The 17,602-nt window shown below is 41.9% G+C and overlaps 2 protein-coding genes across 3 annotated transcripts; both read left to right on the top strand.

Annotated features, from left to right (window-relative positions):
• The first annotated feature begins 3 nt into the window (after positions 1 to 3).
• las1l (LAS1 like ribosome biogenesis factor) lies at positions 4 to 2,992 on the top strand. The gene has a single exon (XM_083656527.1). The coding sequence runs from the start codon at positions 146 to 148 to the stop codon at positions 1,883 to 1,885; it is 1,740 nt and encodes a 579-aa protein (XP_083512653.1). The 5' UTR covers positions 4 to 145; the 3' UTR covers positions 1,886 to 2,992.
• A 2,765-nt stretch (positions 2,993 to 5,757) lies between these two features.
• crebzf (CREB/ATF bZIP transcription factor) lies at positions 5,758 to 8,779 on the top strand. 2 transcript variants are annotated; one of them, XM_083657071.1, is made up of 4 exons: positions 5,758 to 5,886; positions 6,652 to 7,508; positions 7,721 to 7,786; positions 8,231 to 8,779. In XM_083657071.1, the coding sequence occupies exons 1-3, from the start codon at positions 5,860 to 5,862 to the stop codon at positions 7,722 to 7,724; spliced, it is 888 nt and encodes a 295-aa protein (XP_083513197.1). In that variant the 5' UTR covers positions 5,758 to 5,859; the 3' UTR covers positions 7,725 to 7,786; positions 8,231 to 8,779. The 2 variants fall into 2 exon arrangements, with proteins under 2 accessions (XP_083513197.1, XP_083513196.1); XM_083657070.1 differs by having other exon boundaries at positions 7,710 to 7,786.
• The last annotated feature ends 8,823 nt before the right edge of the window (positions 8,780 to 17,602 follow it).

The following is a 17,602-nucleotide window of genomic DNA, read 5'->3' as shown; positions in this document are numbered from 1 at the left end:
CTGCTAGCTGCACACACATTCAGTCTCCTAACACTTTGGCGCTGCTAGATATATATTTCACTACAAACTGAGACAAAAGGCAGCATTTTGTCGACATATAGGTCTAGGTGAAGTTTAGCGAACGGTTCTTCTACCATTCAAAAAAATGAAGAAGAAGAGCTCTGAGAAAAAGCGCCATAATGTCGTAGCGTGGCTCAACAAGGCGGAGTGGGACCAGGTGCTGGAGTATCTGTACTCCAAGGAGGACTGCGCGCTGCAGAAGCACGCCCTGCAGCGCATCTCTGCGTGGAAAGCCAGGTACGCCAGCAGCACGCCCGTGGCCGTGGAGAGCACCGCGGACCTGGTGCGCTGCCAGGTGCTCGACCGCTCCGGGCAGCTGGCCGCGGACGACCTGGTGCTGCTGTACGGCACGGCGCTGGTGCGCTTCGTCAACCTGATCACCGAGAGGCAACAGGGGCGGACCGCTCGTCCGCTCAGATTGCTGGCGGGAAAACTCAACATCCCCGAGTGGATCGTGGACCTCAGGCACGATTTTACACACCGCAAGCTGCCCACCCTGAGCCGGTGTCAGAGGGGCTGCAAGGTGGTGCTGGAGTGGCTGCAGCAGGAGTACTGGTCCAGACAGCTGGGAGGAGGGGGGCTAAATAATGAGGACTGGGAGTCTCAGTCGGATGGAGAGGATGAAGAGAATGACCTGAAACGCAGGGAGGATGAACTCATTGCCAGGCAAAAAGAAATGGAGGCCCTGAAGCGCGCGAGGGAACTGTTGATATCTTTCGAGACGGAACAGTACCGGGCTTTTGATGCGCTGCCTGGTGACAAGCAGCAGAGCCTGTGGCCCGCCCCCTTTGCAGATATGAGCTGGGTCCTCGCTGAGATCAAGCAGTTTGCTTTAGAGTCGACCGAGACACTGATCGATGTGTTGATGCAGGATGGCTTTCTAGTGCCCACCATGGAACAGCTGGAGTCACTAGGCTGCGACACTGCTTACGATGCCAGTTCCCCTGTCCCCCAACTTCCTCCGGTGTTTCTGCGTTTCTGGCTGCCCCTCCTGAAGATGCTCAACTCGCCCGACTTCATCCACCTCCTCCTGGAGAAGCTCTTCGCTGAACTCCAGCAGCTTTCCAGAGAGCCCAATAATCAGAGGTCCTTCTACATCTCCGCTTGGATCTCAGAGGTCATCTTCTGCAACAGGAACAGGTTTCAGTACCACTTTGAGACGAAAGGTCAGAAGAAAGCCAGAATGAGCGACAAGATCTTCGTCAACCGCATCCAGCTGCGGTGGCAGCAGCTGCTCTCCGCCTGCCTGGACGCTCCCTGCTTCAGCACGCCCCACCTGCTGCAGCTGGTCCTGGACGACATGGAGCACCCGCTGCCGCTGGAAACCCGACAGAAGCTCCTGAAGCTCAGCTCCATCTACACCCAGAGTGAGACCTCCGGAGACGACCCCCCTCCAGACGAGCAGATGGAACAACAGCCTGTCTACACGCTGGAGAGCTTACACGAGAAGGTGCAGAACGCCAAACGCCCGGGCCATAGCCGGCGCTCTCGGAACGACTCGGAGAGGAGCGAGTCGTTTCAGGAGCACCACGGGGCCGACGCGCAGGCGAAAAAGGCCAAGTTGCTCAGGGGCTCTCCGTGGCAGGTGTGCACCGATCGAGTTCTGTGGAAGAACTATCCTCTCGGTAAAGTCCCGGGACAGTCAGAAGACCCCGCGTGCCTCATGGTGGAGAACTACTCGACGATGACCGCGTTGGACCAGCCGACGGAGGGCACCGCGCCGCACAACGTCCCGGGAGGCCCGGCGCCGCTGAGAGCGAGCGACGGCCCTCTCTGGACCCACGGCGAGGTCAGCAAACTGAAATCGGGACTGCAGCTCTTTTAGGTCATGTTGTCGGGATACTGTGAAACATAAGCCTTCAGCTGATTGCCACATGAATAGGTTATTGCTTTCTGTTGTTTTGACACTTGTTAGAAAAAGAAAAAACAAACATAGGTGAAAATAAGTTGACTTCTTCACAACTAAAAGTTTTTTTTACAGCCTGTTGTTGAATGTACATAGTTGCTGAATAATGCAAACCATTTTATATGTAAACCAAATGCAAAAGCCGCCATGCTAAGTGATGTGCTTATACTCTATATACTATTTCCAGTATGTGACTAGGATCAAAATGGAGCTATGGTGCAGACTATGTATGTGTAGGGAATTGAAAAAAAACTTTTCAGGCACTGTCTAATGAATGGGGGCATTTACAACATATTGGGGGCAGTGGGGCACTTAAACAAAGTAATTAGTGCCTAAACTTGGTAAAGCATAGTGTGAGCAACAGCTGTTTGTCTGTTGGTCTTCTTCTGGCAACCAGCTTGCAGATGCTGAGTGTGTGTGTGACGGAAATGGAATACTTTGATCTGTTTATTTTCATTCAATTCATTTCATTTCCATCTCTAACACACTCAGCACTTGCAAGCTGGTTGCCAGGAGACGATGACGAAGAACACACTCAAACAGCACTGTTGTTCACACTATACGCTTTAGCAATTTTATACACTAATTACTATTTGCCCCCCAAATTTTGTAAATGCCCCCAGTTTTTAGACAGTGGGGGCAAAAGTTGCCCCCAAAATATATATATTTTTAAATTCCTACACTGGATGGGGCATCCTGAGATTTCTTGTGGCATTTTTGCCCTTGCCTGGCTAATTTCCTACACTGGCCTATGAAAATAAAAGTAGTATACTTGTGAAAAGTTTGTGAGGTATTGGGAATTGGATTGGTTCATTCATGAATGGTTGAGTGCAACAGGAGTTGTGATTTGTTTTCTCTCTTTGTTTTCTTCCACCTTACTACACCAGTTCTGTTTTCACCGTTAATATAATTGCAAATCTCTTTGCAGAGAAGTTCAATTGGAAATCCTGCTAAAAGAGACGATGTTGCAACAAGGCCAGTAGGGTGAAGAACTTCAGTGTAATATAAATAACGTCTACTACACGTCTGTTCAATAAAAGCTTTTTTCAACTAAAGTGAAATGATGGTGTTGTGCTTTGAGAGTTGGCATTGAGCATAATTATGTTTATTTTATTTTATTTTATTTTATTTTATTAGTTTATTTGGCAGGGACATACAAAAAACATTAAACCCCATAGGGGAAGAGATGCTTTGCAACAGATGTAGCCGTAGGCTACTTTCTATCTGGAGTCCCTGTTCGTGTCATGTCAGTTTTCTTATTCTCACATTTCGATGCCGTCATGAGGAGATGCCATGGTGCGGCTATAAGAGAAGTGTTGCTTTGGAAATGGTGTCGATGTGCAGAGCAGCCAATGCCAAAATGTTTTCACTGAAGGGAATCACAGGCAAGAAAGCATAAGACATGCAGCACAAAAAATGCACAACATTGTACAGAGGTATGATAGTCAAAGAGTGGATTGTATGATTTGTATATTAATTTAGCTAAAGCAAAATGTATTTTAATTACTCATTATTGTAATGTATTGAACTTTGCAATGGAAAAAGTGAGAAAGGACAGAAATGCTGATGAATGACAGCACTTTCTGGATAGCAATGATAATAGATGCAGCAGAGGGTAAACCCACCTAAACTCCCACTTTTTATTTGTGAAACAGTTTTACCTTCATTTTTTAAATGCTGAGCTAAATCCTTATTCAATAGATTCACAGACAGTATACACTATAGTGCCAAACAGGTGTAAACCGCGTGATTGTTCTTTTCATGGAAATAAATGAACTATGGTGAAAATATAACTGCTTGTTAAAATGGGGATGAGAAGTGGCATTTTGTAGGAACGCAGGCTTTGAAGAAATCGAGGGGGAACTTACTAGATCAGTGATAATATTCACAGAAAGTTAAAAGGTTATCACATGACCATTATATAAAGCAGTGGTTCTCAAAGTGGGGTCCGGGGACCCCCAGGGGTTCTTGATGGGGTTCCAGGGGGTCCCCAGTAATTATTTTCACTATAATTCCATCCATAAGTAACACAGCGACAGAATGTATGACTATTTTGGTCATAAGTTTCATACATTTTCTGTAAAACATCTAAAAACAAAAATTGTATGAAATGGGATGACCCTGAGACAAAATCTGATCAAATGTGTCAACTTTAGGGGGTCCTTGACATGAAATGGTTTGAGAAGAACCACTGAACTAGAGACAACTGGAACAAAAGGAGCATCAGTGAGGAGGTAGAGAGATGGAATGGTCTAGGTCTAGTAAGCCCAATGAGGGCACAGGGGCCAGGTGCACCCAATCAGCTGAATGACCCCAACATCAGGCTCCTGCAAGACAGGGCCAGGAGAGTGGGAGGAGGGAGAAGCTAAAATCTTATCCGATGGGGGACGCTGGGACAAAAACGTATCAAATGGGTCTAATTTGTGTCAGTTTAGGGGTGCTTGACATGACCTGGTCTAAAACAATTATATGCTGTGAAAACGTCATTTGCAAATAAGACAATGTCAGAGATGGGCGAAAATACATCATAAAGTATTTTGATACAAATTACAAATACTTGCTCAAAAAATGTATCACAATACAAATAGAAAATACTGGTCTGAAAAAGTATTTGAGATACAAATACGTATTTTGTTTTTTGAAAATACATAAAAATACATTTTATAAAAACCGATAAAGAGCTGCAACAATTAGTCAATTCATCAATTCCCTAGATATCTGACATCATAACAGTATCCCTGGAGATGATGTGCCATGGCTGCAGTTATGGCCGGCTCCACGGGCTCCCAAAATCATGACTGACAGACAGACAGACACCGCCCACCCACCTTGGTGCCATCGTGCAAATGTGCGCCATCGGCTCATACTACATCAGAGTTGCTCGAGTGACATCACTGATGACATCACAACTGCCTGAGTGACATCACAGTTGGGCAAACAGTTGCTTGAGTGACATCACTGATGACATCACAATTGATCAAGTGACATCACTGATTACATCACTGATGACATCACAATCATGACCCACACTGCCACCACACACACTGCCACCCACTTTTCCAATTTGAATTAAGAAGATAATTAGTTGTGTCTTTCTAATATGACACACTGGTTTGAATATGCAGTAAACCGTTTAATTTGCAAATAGGCCAGTGCATGCAATATCTAATCATCAATTTATATTAGTAATTTATCTCTGGGGGAATTTCCACCAATACAAGGCTTCATACTAGACGTAGAAGTGATGTGAAGTCTGACTCAAGACCCACCATAATCTGCCTCTGATTTGTGGTTGAGTTTGTTCTGAGGGTAAGCCAATCAGAGGTAGAGTAGAAGTGACATGTCAAAACATTTTTCTCCACAGTTTAAACCTGTGTCAATGGTAAGAATGTGTCAATTTGAGAATAAAATAACATAAAATTAAAGAAAAAAGTATTTTATGTATTTAAAATACACAAAATACAAGGTCTGAAAGTATCTTGATACAAATTACATCTTATTTTTCTCGGTCCAGCCAAATACAAATTACAAAATACACAAATGTATTTGAAATACGTATTTGAAATACATGTATTTGAAATACTGCCCATCTCCTATTTAACAGATTAGGATAAACCTAGCAACATTTTTGGGTTAGGGGTAGTTAGGGTTAAAATCGCTAAACCGGAAGTACTATTGTGGGAGATTGCACGAAGATCAACAAGGCTTTTTATTTTGAATGTTTTGACCGGAAGTGTCTATAATTCTGGCTCGCTTGATGACGTCAGTCAGTGAAAACAGCGCTCGATTGTTCCTTGTTCTCATCATCTTGTGACCTGTTCAAGCTGCTGCTGCGCTGCAGGAAGATTTGCAAATCAACGCGCCTCCATCCAAAGACTCCATACTGATATTTTATGAGCATTTTCTTTTCATACAAGACGGTAAGTAACCGGTTGCAAAATGCTGCGTCATTCTAGATTGGTTTTGTTAGCTGCAACTGCGTGTCTTTATAAAACGTGGTTCTGTAAAACCCTTGAAAATATCATTAACGCTAACATTAGTTTGCAGTACCATTACGTTAACGCGAACGTTAGGTGCTTTGATGTTTTCTAGCGTTATATCGGAACACACCAGAATAAGCCACGCATTCAGCTAGCTGTTAACCTAATTTAGCTGTATTAGCTTTTTGGGGCCTAGTAGCGCTAGTTGGCGAGCTAACGCTAATATTAGCTAACGTTACTTCGATATAACGTTAACTTGTCAGCAGTTGCCATTCATAACTATGTTTGGTTTGCATTATTACCGCGAGGTTAAAGGTGGCACATAACAGCTTATTACAAAGCAACGTTAGATATCGTTAACCGCCCAATGCTAAATGTGGTCTGGCCTGGGCCTGCTTCAACGTTTGAGTTGCGTTGGTCATACACGCGCCATTTGTGAACCTAGAGCTCAAGGAGGTTAGCTGCAGCCTGAAAGACAAAGGTAGCTGCAAGTTGATTTGAGCCAACTTTATTCGGGTAACGTTAGTGTGACACCAACTGAAGATGTTTTCAAGAGTTTATATACATTTTTCTTAATTTACTTATTTAAAAAACGTATTATATGCCTGGATATCTTACTGAGTGAACAGATGAGTTAATTTGAAATCATGAACCATGTCAAGTTAAACTGTGTCACACAACATAATCACTTGTCTGTCTTTACAGGTAACATCAAGGAATTGCAACATATCTTGTGGAGAGCGTGCTTGTGCTCCCCATCCACAAGCCACAATGATCACCAGAAGAAGAGGTCGTGTGAACGGCAACATTGAGGTGCAGTCTCTCGAAGTCGAAGTCACAGATGCCGTGGAAACGATAGATCATCTCCCAAGTCCATCAGAGTGCATGCCAACTGAGGATATCGACACACCTGGATTAGATCTAGATGACTTCTTTGGAGTCGAAGACCTAAAATGGACATTTGAAAGAGAAGATGCAGCCTCCCCGCTCTTCGATCTTGCGTTGGAAGACCTGGGCGTGTACAGTGTCAAGGATCCCGATTCCGGGATTGAAGCGCCATCGACCCCGTCTCCGGAGAGAACGTCTTCTGACATGACGATCAGGAGCAAATACAGCCACCAGTCCAGCCACACGATCAACAAAAACGCCATCGCCGCTCGGTTGAACCGCCAAAAGAAGAAAGAGTATGTCACCGACTTGGAGAAGAACGTCGGGTGCCTGTCGACGGAGAATCGCTCGCTCAAGCAGGAGAACACTCACTTGACCAAGAGGGTGGAAGAGTTGGAAGATGAGACCAGGTACCTGAGGGCCGTGCTGGCCAACGAGAGCATGTTAGCCCAGCTCTTGTCCAGGCTGAGCGGTGTGAATGGGATGAAATTATCTTCCTCGCTTTTCCAGGGCCCGCCCGACTCCAACGACCACGACTACGCGATGCCCCGGAAGCGCGTGAAAGTGGAGGAGAAAGAGACATCTGGCGGCGTGTGTCTGCACGTGGACAAGAACCACGTCTCAGTGGAGTTCTGCACTAAGTGTGCGGAGAGTGCAAGCGCATCGCTCAAAATGTAGGGTCAAGTACTACTACTACTCCTGTTTTCAGATATTGAGACTGAACTTTATATATGGCTCAGTGTAATGAACTACATGGGGCTTTGATGAACACTGTTGAATTAGTTACGATTACCTAAGAACCTAAAAATGTGCATGTTTGTGAAGTGTGACGAAGCCGATGATCAATACTCGTTACTGCTAAACCTTGTTGACAGTTTTCTTCTAGGTAATGGGTTGATCTACCGTGCGGGATGAGTGGCTATGAGAACACCTTTGCCTGCTTGACTCCATGGTAAGCATCAAGACAAGAAAAGATGCTTGTTTTGTTTCTCTCTCAGGCTTTTGAGATGTTCTGCAGTGCTCTTTAGTGCTTTTGTTTTCCCCACAAACAGATGTTCTTGTTCCCAGCTAGTTGATTTTGAGTACTTTTATAAGTGTCTTGTTTGGATTTTTACGTTTCATTAATGTAATGCTCTTAGCAGTTAAACTGTAAATAAGACTGAAGTCAAAGTATCCTAAATGTAATGACAAGAAGCTTTTAAGATGACGGTGAAGGTTCACAAGGAGAGATTTCTTTGAGAGTAATTTGGCTTTCAAACTGGAATGAAAGTGATCCAGTGAAAAAAAATACTCTTAAAATACTTTCTTTTGGTTAAATTTGGTCTCCTTGTGAACCAGCACCATTGTACAGAAGAACACCTTCATTTAGCGCCACCTATCTTTCTTTATGCTAAAGTGGATTCCGCTGTTGGAAGTTGAAGAGGCTGGACAAGCTGCTGCCAACGTGGTCTGGTATTTTTTTCAAGGTAGTATCGGTAACAAATGGTGTAAGTGACTTGCATTTTACCAAATACTCCACCACAACATCCTTAGCTCTCCGCAGTGTAGCTCATGCAACATATATTTGGGGATGACTTCAAATGCTCCATTAGTGGCGGCAATGATAACTGAGGCTAAACGCTCTCATGATATGTCTTGTATATCTTGACATTTTGGAATGTAATTGCTTAACTCCTCCAAAATGATGTGGAGGAAACGCCAGATTTGTATATGAAAGTGTAACAGAATGTTAATATGTGTATATATAATTTTGATCTGAATAAGCAATTGTTCGAGGATCCTGGGTTTGGGGGAAATGTTTGACAAATAAATCATATTTTCAGTATACTTTCAGTTAATATCTACTGTCTTGTTCTGTGCTGTTGATATTAATGCATCTCTTTTTCTCTTTTTAAACAGCAAGCTCTGCAGATAAAGGTCTTACTATTCCTCAACATTTGCGTCGAGTCTCTGGTAAAGGTTCTCAAAACAGAATGGAAAGCCCAAAGCGCTAGGAGAGGGCCCCCTGGTGGTTAAAGGCAGACGCCACTGAATTTCAGAGTTCAGATGTTATTCCAATGCCTCAACGTTAAAAACACCCTAAAACACAATGTGCATATTGTCCCCATGATCTGAAAATATGTTGACGGTTTTTCTAAGTGGGGTTGTATGAGGTACCGATGGTAAGTGTATTACCCACAGTAGATGGTGGCCGGCATGCCCCCAGTTGGAGAGGTCGAGAGGAGTAGGCTACCAGCACAAGCAAAGCAGTGGAGACTGTCGGCATGTGTGGGAACGCCCACAAAATGTTATACGGCTGGCGTGTGAGTGGGGTAAAACCGCCCGTATATATCTCAATGGGCTGACTCATCAAAGGACGGTGCTGCAGCTCTATACTACAGGGTTGGGGATTCTAGAGCAGAACACAAGACGTCTGTTCAGATGTGCGTTTACTGTGGGGGTTAAATCCCCGGTCGTGTCTGCCTGGGCTGGGCTAGCAGGTGGATAGAACAGGAGGATTTACCCCACCCTGACCACGCCCCCAGTAGGGCTGTGAATCTTCACTGGCCACACGATTCGATTACGATTCAGAGGGCTACGATTCGATTACAATTATCGATGCATCTTAAATCGATGCATCACTTTTTTGATTTATTTTTTTTCACTTTCTTTTTTCTCACTGTGTGGCTACTTTTAAAATAAAAGTGCATTTGGAATTGCATTGTATTATGATCCATCATTAAAATAAACAACGGCATGTACTTCCATTATATTTTATTTGATTATTTAATTTATTTATTTTTAATAATCGATTTTTGACATTTGTGAATCGATGCAAAATCGTGCACGTCCGCATCGCGATGCATCTTATAATCGATTACTTTTGACACCCCTAGCCCCCAGCCAGCTAACCCAGCGTCTATGACGAGACATCGCCTTAACCTATGTGCTGCTGAGGAGGGGCCAGCAACAAAACATCTTGGCTACCTAAAAGAAGCCCACCTAAACAAATTAATATCAGTTTAATGTACACTATATTTAGAATATTTACAGGGCTTTACCTTGCCGTCAATCAGCACTTTCCTATGGCATTGCATAGTTGCAACATAGAACTTCCATATTCCTATGCATAAGTACAACTGTAGCCTGCCACTCCCTGTGTTATGCCGCTGCGTAAGAATACAGAAGTTCTGTGGTTGAGAAAATGCAGTGTCAAAGGAAAGGGCTGTCTGACAGCAAGGTAAGGCACTGAAAATATTCTAAATATAGTGTACACTTAAAAACAGTTTTGCTTTGCTTCCGTGCCGGTGCTAATCTGCTTCTCAACTGCGGGCATGCTGACTGCTATCTACTGTAGGTAATGCACTATCGATAAGTACCTCATACAACTCCACTAAAAATATTTATTTATTTATTTATACAAACTATCTCTTCGTGTTGTGTAGCTCCCTGGCCATGAGATTATCCCCAAATCAGCAATTATCTGTCACTCGCTGTGAAGGAGATTTTTTTTCTGGCTCCATTCACTGCCATTGTTCAGAGGAACAGTTTCAAAATCACACTTCTAATGCAAGCAGGAACGAAGCAGAATCTGACTGTATGAAGACTAGTGAAGACCCAGACTGAATCTGACTATATGAAAGAGTAGTTAAGACCCAGACTGAATCTGACTATATGAAAGAGTAGTTAAGACCCAGACTGAATCTGACTGTATGAAAGAGTTAAGACCCAGACTGAATTTGACTGTATGAAGACTAGTAATGACCCAGACTGAATCTGACTGTATGAAGACTAGTTATGACCCAGACTGAATCTGACTGTGTATGAAGACTAGTTATGACCCAGACTGAATCTGACTGTGTATGAAGACTAGTTATGACCCAGACTGAATCTGACTGTATGAAGACTAGTTAAGACCCAGACTGAATCTGACTGTATGAAGACTAGTTATGAACCAGACTGAATCTGACTGTGTATGAAGACTAGTTATGAACCAGACTGAATCTGACTGTATGAAGACTAGTTATGACCCAGACTGAATCTGACTGTGTATGAAGACTAGTTATGACCAGACTGAATCTGACTGTATGAAGACTAGTTAAGACCCAGACTGAATCTGACTGTGTATGAAGACTAGTTATGACCCAGACTGAATCTGACTGTGTATGAAGACTAGTTATGACCCAGACTGAATCTGACTGTATGAAGACTAGTTAAGACCCAGACTGAATCTGACTGTTTGTGTATGAAGACTAGTTATGAACCAGACTGAATCTGACTGTATGAAGACTAGTTATGACCCAGACTGAATCTGACTGTGTATGAAGACTAGTTATGACCAGACTGAATCTGACTGTATGAAGACTAGTTAAGACCCAGACTGAATCTGACTGTGTATGAAGACTAGTTATGACCCAGACTGAATCTGACTGTGTATGAAGACTAGTTATGACCAGACTGAATCTGACTGTATGAAGACTAGTTATGACCCAGACTGAATCTGACTGTATGAAGACTAGTTAAGACCCAGACTGAATCTGACTGTTTGTGTATGAAGACTAGTTATGAACCAGACTGAATCTGACTGTATGAAGACTAGTTAAGACCCAGACTGAATCTGACTGTGTATGAAGACTAGTTATGACCCAGACTGAATCTGACTGTATGAAGACTAGTTAAGACCCAGACTGAATCTGACTGTATGAAGACTAGTTATGAACCAGACTGAATCTGACTGTTTGTGTATGAAGACTAGTTATGAACCAGACTGAATCTGACTGTATGAAGACTAGTTATGACCCAGACTGAATCTGACTGTGTATGAAGACTAGTTATGACCAGACTGAATCTGACTGTATGAAGACTAGTTAAGACCCAGACTGAATCTGACTGTGTATGAAGACTAGTTATGACCCAGACTGAATCTGACTGTGTATGAAGACTAGTTATGACCCAGACTGAATCTGACTGTATGAAGACCCAGACTGAATCTGACTGTGTATGAAGACTAGTTATGAACCAGACTGAATCTGACTGTATGAAGACTAGTTATGACCCAGACTGAATCTGACTGTGTATGAAGACTAGTTATGACCAGACTGAATCTGACTGTATGAAGACTAGTTAAGACCCAGACTGAATCTGACTGTATGAAGACTAGTTATGACCCAGACTGAATCTGACTGTGTACGAAGACTAGTTATGACCAGACTGAATCTGACTGTTTGTGTATGAAGACTAGTTAAGACCCAGACTGAATCTGACTGTGTATGAAGACTAGTTAAGACCCAGACTGAATCTGACTGTTTGTGTATGAAGACTAGTAAGACCCAGACTGAATCTGACTCTGTATGAAGACTAGTTATGACCCAGACTGAATCTGACTCTGTGTATGAAGACTAGTTATGACCCAGACTGAATCTGACTATATGAAGACTAGTTATGACCCAGACTGAATCTGACTGTGTGTATGAAGACTAGTTATGACCCAGACTGAATCTGACTGTGTGTATGAAGACTAGTTAAGACCCAGACTGAATCTGACTCTGTGTATGAAGACTAGTTAAGACCCAGACTGAATCTGACTGTTTGTGTATGAAGACTAGTTAAGACCCAGACTGAATCTGACTCTGTGTATGAAGACTAGTTATGACCCAGACTGAATCTGACTGTTTGTGTATGAAGACTAGTTAAGACCCAGACTGAATCTGACTCTGTGTATGAAGACTAGTTAAGACCCAGACTGAATCTGACTCTGTGTATGAAGACTAGTTAAGACCCAGACTGAATCTGACTGTGTATGAAGACTAGTTAAAACCCAGACTGAATCTGACTGTGTATGAAGACTAGTTAAGACCCAGACTCAATCTGACTGCCCCTGCAGCACCAGGAACGGGCCAACCAAGAAACATCTCAGGGGCTGACTCACTCACTGACTCCCCATTGCCTGAATGTTGAGCAGCAGTTTGGGTCCGGCTTAACTAGCCTTTCCTAGTCTGATGCTCAACACTCAGTATGTGTGTTTCAACGTTAGTCAGCCTCTGAGATGTTTCTTGGCTGGCCCCATGCTGGGTGCTGCAGCGGCAGCAGTCTGGGTCTTAACTAGTATATAAACTACTTGTGTGTGTAAAATATATATACATGTGTATATATACATACATGTGTATATGTATATATACTCAGATTCTGCTTTGTGCTTTAAAAGAATCATGCTGAATAGTTTTGCTTATTTTGTTTATTAAACCTTTCAGTTTGTACAAGAACAGCATTTCAGCAACATTGCTGTTTTTATAAATGATATTGTCAGAATCTGCTTTGCGCTTGTTAATGTGCTGGTAGGGTGATTTTGAGACTTGTGCAGTGAATGGAGACTGAGAACAGGCTGCTCCAGTTGCCTTTACCGGACCAACAGACAACACAATTGCTTATTTTATCATGGCCAGGAAGCTCCACAACTCAAGGTACTACCAACGTTCAACATCACTTTTAGGCAGCTTAGCCATGATGAGCAAGTCTCCAGACAAGACACTACTCTGATGTCATGTAGTGATACAATGGCCCCATTTACACCTGGCATTAAAATGTGTTTTTGGTGATCAGATTGCAATCAGATAGTGCCTGATGGGGTCAATTGAAATCCACAAGTGTTGCTTGACTTAGATTGTGATTTTGCTCACTAGGCTGTAGGAAGATTTGTGCATTTTTACTTGCCTAATTTGAACAAACTCAGGTTTTCCCATCTGTATTTGTGAACATTTGCTTTTCTCGCTAAGAGCCTTGTCCAGATCTATGAAACCTCCCCAATCTAGATGATGATTATTCAAACGATTCTTGAAGGAATAGGCCACTGGCAGCACCTGGGATAATTGTGTAGTTCTGCAGAATGTGACACTTGTGGAAGTTAGATGTTCAAATTTGTGTTTGAGTTTAGCAGCCCCAGCCTATAGACGGGTTTCATGGAATTGTGTTTCTAGGGAGCAGTTTGGAACCCAACTTATGTCCTGTCAGTTATTCTACTAGCAAACACTGCAACAGGAAGTAAGCTGGGCGGTGGGTTTGCAAAGTTTATGTTGAATTGAAACAGTCTATCACTGTGACGTCACAGGTTAGTAGGCTGTGTTGGAAGAGCCATGTTCAGATGCTGTGGTTGGTCCCAGACCATTGGAATAACATGTGAATTCTTAAATGGAGTGGTAGTCCTCTTTAATTTCTTTAATACTACCAATAAATAATAGTGGGTCAAGTCCAAGTGGTGCAAAACATTTTAACGTTTCACTCAGTTCTTTGTTTTCATTTCCTTTTTTTACTTGGGAGGCATTTTAGATGTTACAGGTCCTCTGCAGTTTTTGACTTCATTAGTGTTTACACGTCACATGGGCTCTTCTCTTTTCACCATATGGTCATATCATGTCCATTTGCTACTGACTGCCTTACTGGGCATTGGCATAAGCATCCAGTCCATCTGAAAACATTGCCTAAAATGCCATTTAAATGCCACCTGTGATACATGTGGCTTGGTGCTTAAAAAATTAAAATATTTATTTTTTGGTAATGTGTTTTATATTGTGCCATGTAGCAACTAATCAAGAAATGACTTCACATTTAAATGGCATTGTGATTGTTTTGTCAAGTCAAGTTTATTTGTATGTATAGCCCTAATTCACAAGCATGTCTCAGGGCTTCACAGAAAATATGTCTAGCTAATTCTAGCTGACAACGGTAGCAAATTACAGTAGTAACAATCATAGGTTGAACATTCAGTGAAATCAGGACTGTAGGCAACGTTTTCAGATACACTGACTGGATCCTTAAGTGATATTGAAGTTAGGTTCCAGCTGGTCTTGAAATATTGGGTTTCGAGGTATGTTTCAGTCAGGGAGCAAGAGCCCGCTAATTGACATTGATTAATTTGTAATTTCTTGAAATATTTGGGTATTTTACAACAGTAACGTTATTTGACACAAACCGTGTGAATGTATAGATTTCATGTCCTATTCACAGCATTAGATTCTGGTTACCTTTTTTCCCTTTTTCTTATTTATTTACATTCAGTGGACACCTGGCAAGGCTGAATACAGATCACCAAGTTCGCCTCCAAACATGTATATCATTGACTTCATGTTTTCATAATAATGGAGTTTGGTGTTGAGTGGGCATAGACATCCAAGATGCCTGTCCAGGTGGATTGTAAAACTTTTCACTCTTGACTTCAGCGTCACAACAGAAATCTAGCGTTTACTAAATGCATATTGGACGAAACAAGTCCCCACTCATGATTTGGCTGGCTCCTATAAAAATTGAGTTAGCGTAATTTAGTGTCTAAACTTGCTCCAGGTTAAGAAACAAAAGAATGGTGAATCTATCTACTTTAGAAGATGGTATTTCATTGCAATTTTTAATACTCCATGCCCTGAAACCATCATGGTCTAATCATCAAAGGTCCTCACCTTGACTATATTATGGCCTTATTTTATATACTTTTCATCTGATTTTGTAAGATCTTGAGCATTTTAAGTTTACTTTTGGGTTGGAGATATTTAGGATGAGGATTGTACAAATGAAAATTTCACTTTGTCAGGTATAGGTCCATGCAAGTCTACATTTACCATAATGATGCCAGGATCATAACTGATGTAGGCCCTGAGGAGTTATGTTGTCTTTTGGCACATGGCTGCCATGCTGTCTGCCAGAGGAGTCGGAGCCTTCGAGTTGCAGATGACTGCTACAGGAAAGTAAAGTCTCCACAAGCATAAACACAGGGTTTAATTAACTTGCCTGTAATACATTGACATATCGAATATAATATTGGTATAAATCATCTTTCAGTGCAATGGCATAAGATATTTTAATATTGTGACATTTCTGCCATCTAAATTGATGACAAGCTAATTTTACTTAAAAACAGGTATGGGTGGTAGGACTATATTTGATTATTGAATGTGATTCTTATGAAGCATATCGTGATACATCGATATTGAGAGAATATGTAGACAGTCTAGATGTGTTTTCAAAATTAAGTTGTAGGCTATGCCTTGCAGCCACACAGTCACACACCTTTATATATTAAAAGTAATTTCAATGTCAAGCTCAGCTCTGGTTTTCTCTCATAATTCCCTGCTCGTATATATCTCTGGAAGTCTGGGGGGGGGGGTCAATAAATTGACTCAACACCACAATTTACAAAAAAGTAATCTCATTGTAAAGTTTGAAATGGTACTATAAACATGTTACAATTATAATTAGGAGATGAAAAGACGAGTGCAGTAAGGTCACAAACCTCAGTCTCTAAAATCAGATGAGCAATATGAGAACAATTGCTTGTTTCCTGCAGGTAGCGAATACCTGTGCTTCCAACTTCAATATTAAGTGGCCAGTAGCACTTTCTGATTCATTTGGTTGATATGTAGTTGCCCATAATGCCTATTTATGACAAAAGCATTATCACAACAATAAGCAACAACAAAAAAAGCTGACATTTTCCTTTTATGCACTAGATGTAGTGGGATGGCCTGTAAAGGATTTCTCTATTAGCCTCAGTATGAATATCTGGCAACTTTACCTGGAACACGGCCACCTTCAAGATAGGCTGCAATTGTGAGACAGAAGCTTGTAAATATGTTTTTTTAGTCACTTTTAATAAATTATGAGTGTTTTATGTTCAACTTTTGCAGTGAAAACTTATCTCTGGCTTTGTTTCGGCAAGCCACACTGCCCTCTGCTGTTGAAGTTGGTTATTTTTAGAGTTTCAGAAGGATGAAATAACCTTGCTGGTACAGCCTTTGCACCAGACAGTGTGAACAACAAACAACACAGAGGCACACAGACTTTGTCAAAGTTATTATTGTAGAATACTTTGATGTATTTTTTCTTTCATACAGACAAAAGGTGTTGGACGTATTCCCATTAAATTCTCTTAGATTTCCATACAGTTTTTAGTCTACAGTATACAGGTGTGTTCTTCCTCATATATAGATATTTATTCGCTTAAATAACAGGCAGGTAACTCTTTAATATATTCAATAGTCTTTATGTTATTTTTTTCTTCTTCTTTTTTTTGGTCTTTTTTCATTTCAGCACAGTTAAGGCTGCATTTTCTGTCTGCGGAACAGCACTGCAATGTGCAAGAAGGGGGGGACCATTCCACACATAAATATTTACAACAGTATGTATAATGAATAAAATGTAAAACCTTTATAATTCCGTCCCATCGTGACATGGCAGTACAATACTTGGAGCAGATCTAAAAGAGCAGCCTAAACAACGCAACGGCGCCTCGGATGCGTTGCACTTCTGCCGTCTCTAGTTCTGCGTCACCCTCCGCTTTCTCCATCCGCCCTCCATCGTGCCCCTCTGTGTCCAGTCCTGTAGTTAGTTAGTAGTAGATCATAGTGAGGTACACGTGTATCTCCTGGTCTCTATTTACAGTGGTGTCTCTGGTCTTAAGAGAGACTTTTTAAGCTTGTCCACACACACCTCTGCAGACTTCAGGTGGCTGTTCAGTGGACAGAAAACACAGCCCTCAGAATTATGCTCAGGAGAATGTGCAACTGTCTTTTTTTTTTTTTTTTTCCATCAGTGGGAGCACCGGTGGAGAAAATCAATAATAATAATCATAATAATAATCATCATAATATACAAGCGCTTCCATTTTGTTGTTCCTCTCTTTACAAAAGCAATAGGATTAAAAGAAAAAAACATCAAAAAAATAAATAAAAGTGTAACAGGAACTTAGTACCTGTAAATCAAAGATGCACATGTGTACATTTGGGCGATCTGTACAGTAGTGGTG

The sequence above is a fragment of the Poromitra crassiceps genome (assembly GCF_964638095.1).
Source record: "Poromitra crassiceps genome assembly, chromosome: 20".
Lineage (NCBI taxonomy): Eukaryota > Metazoa > Chordata > Actinopteri > Beryciformes > Melamphaidae > Poromitra > Poromitra crassiceps.
Note: the sequence above shows the minus strand (reverse complement) of the source record. Positions and strands in the feature narration are given on the sequence as shown.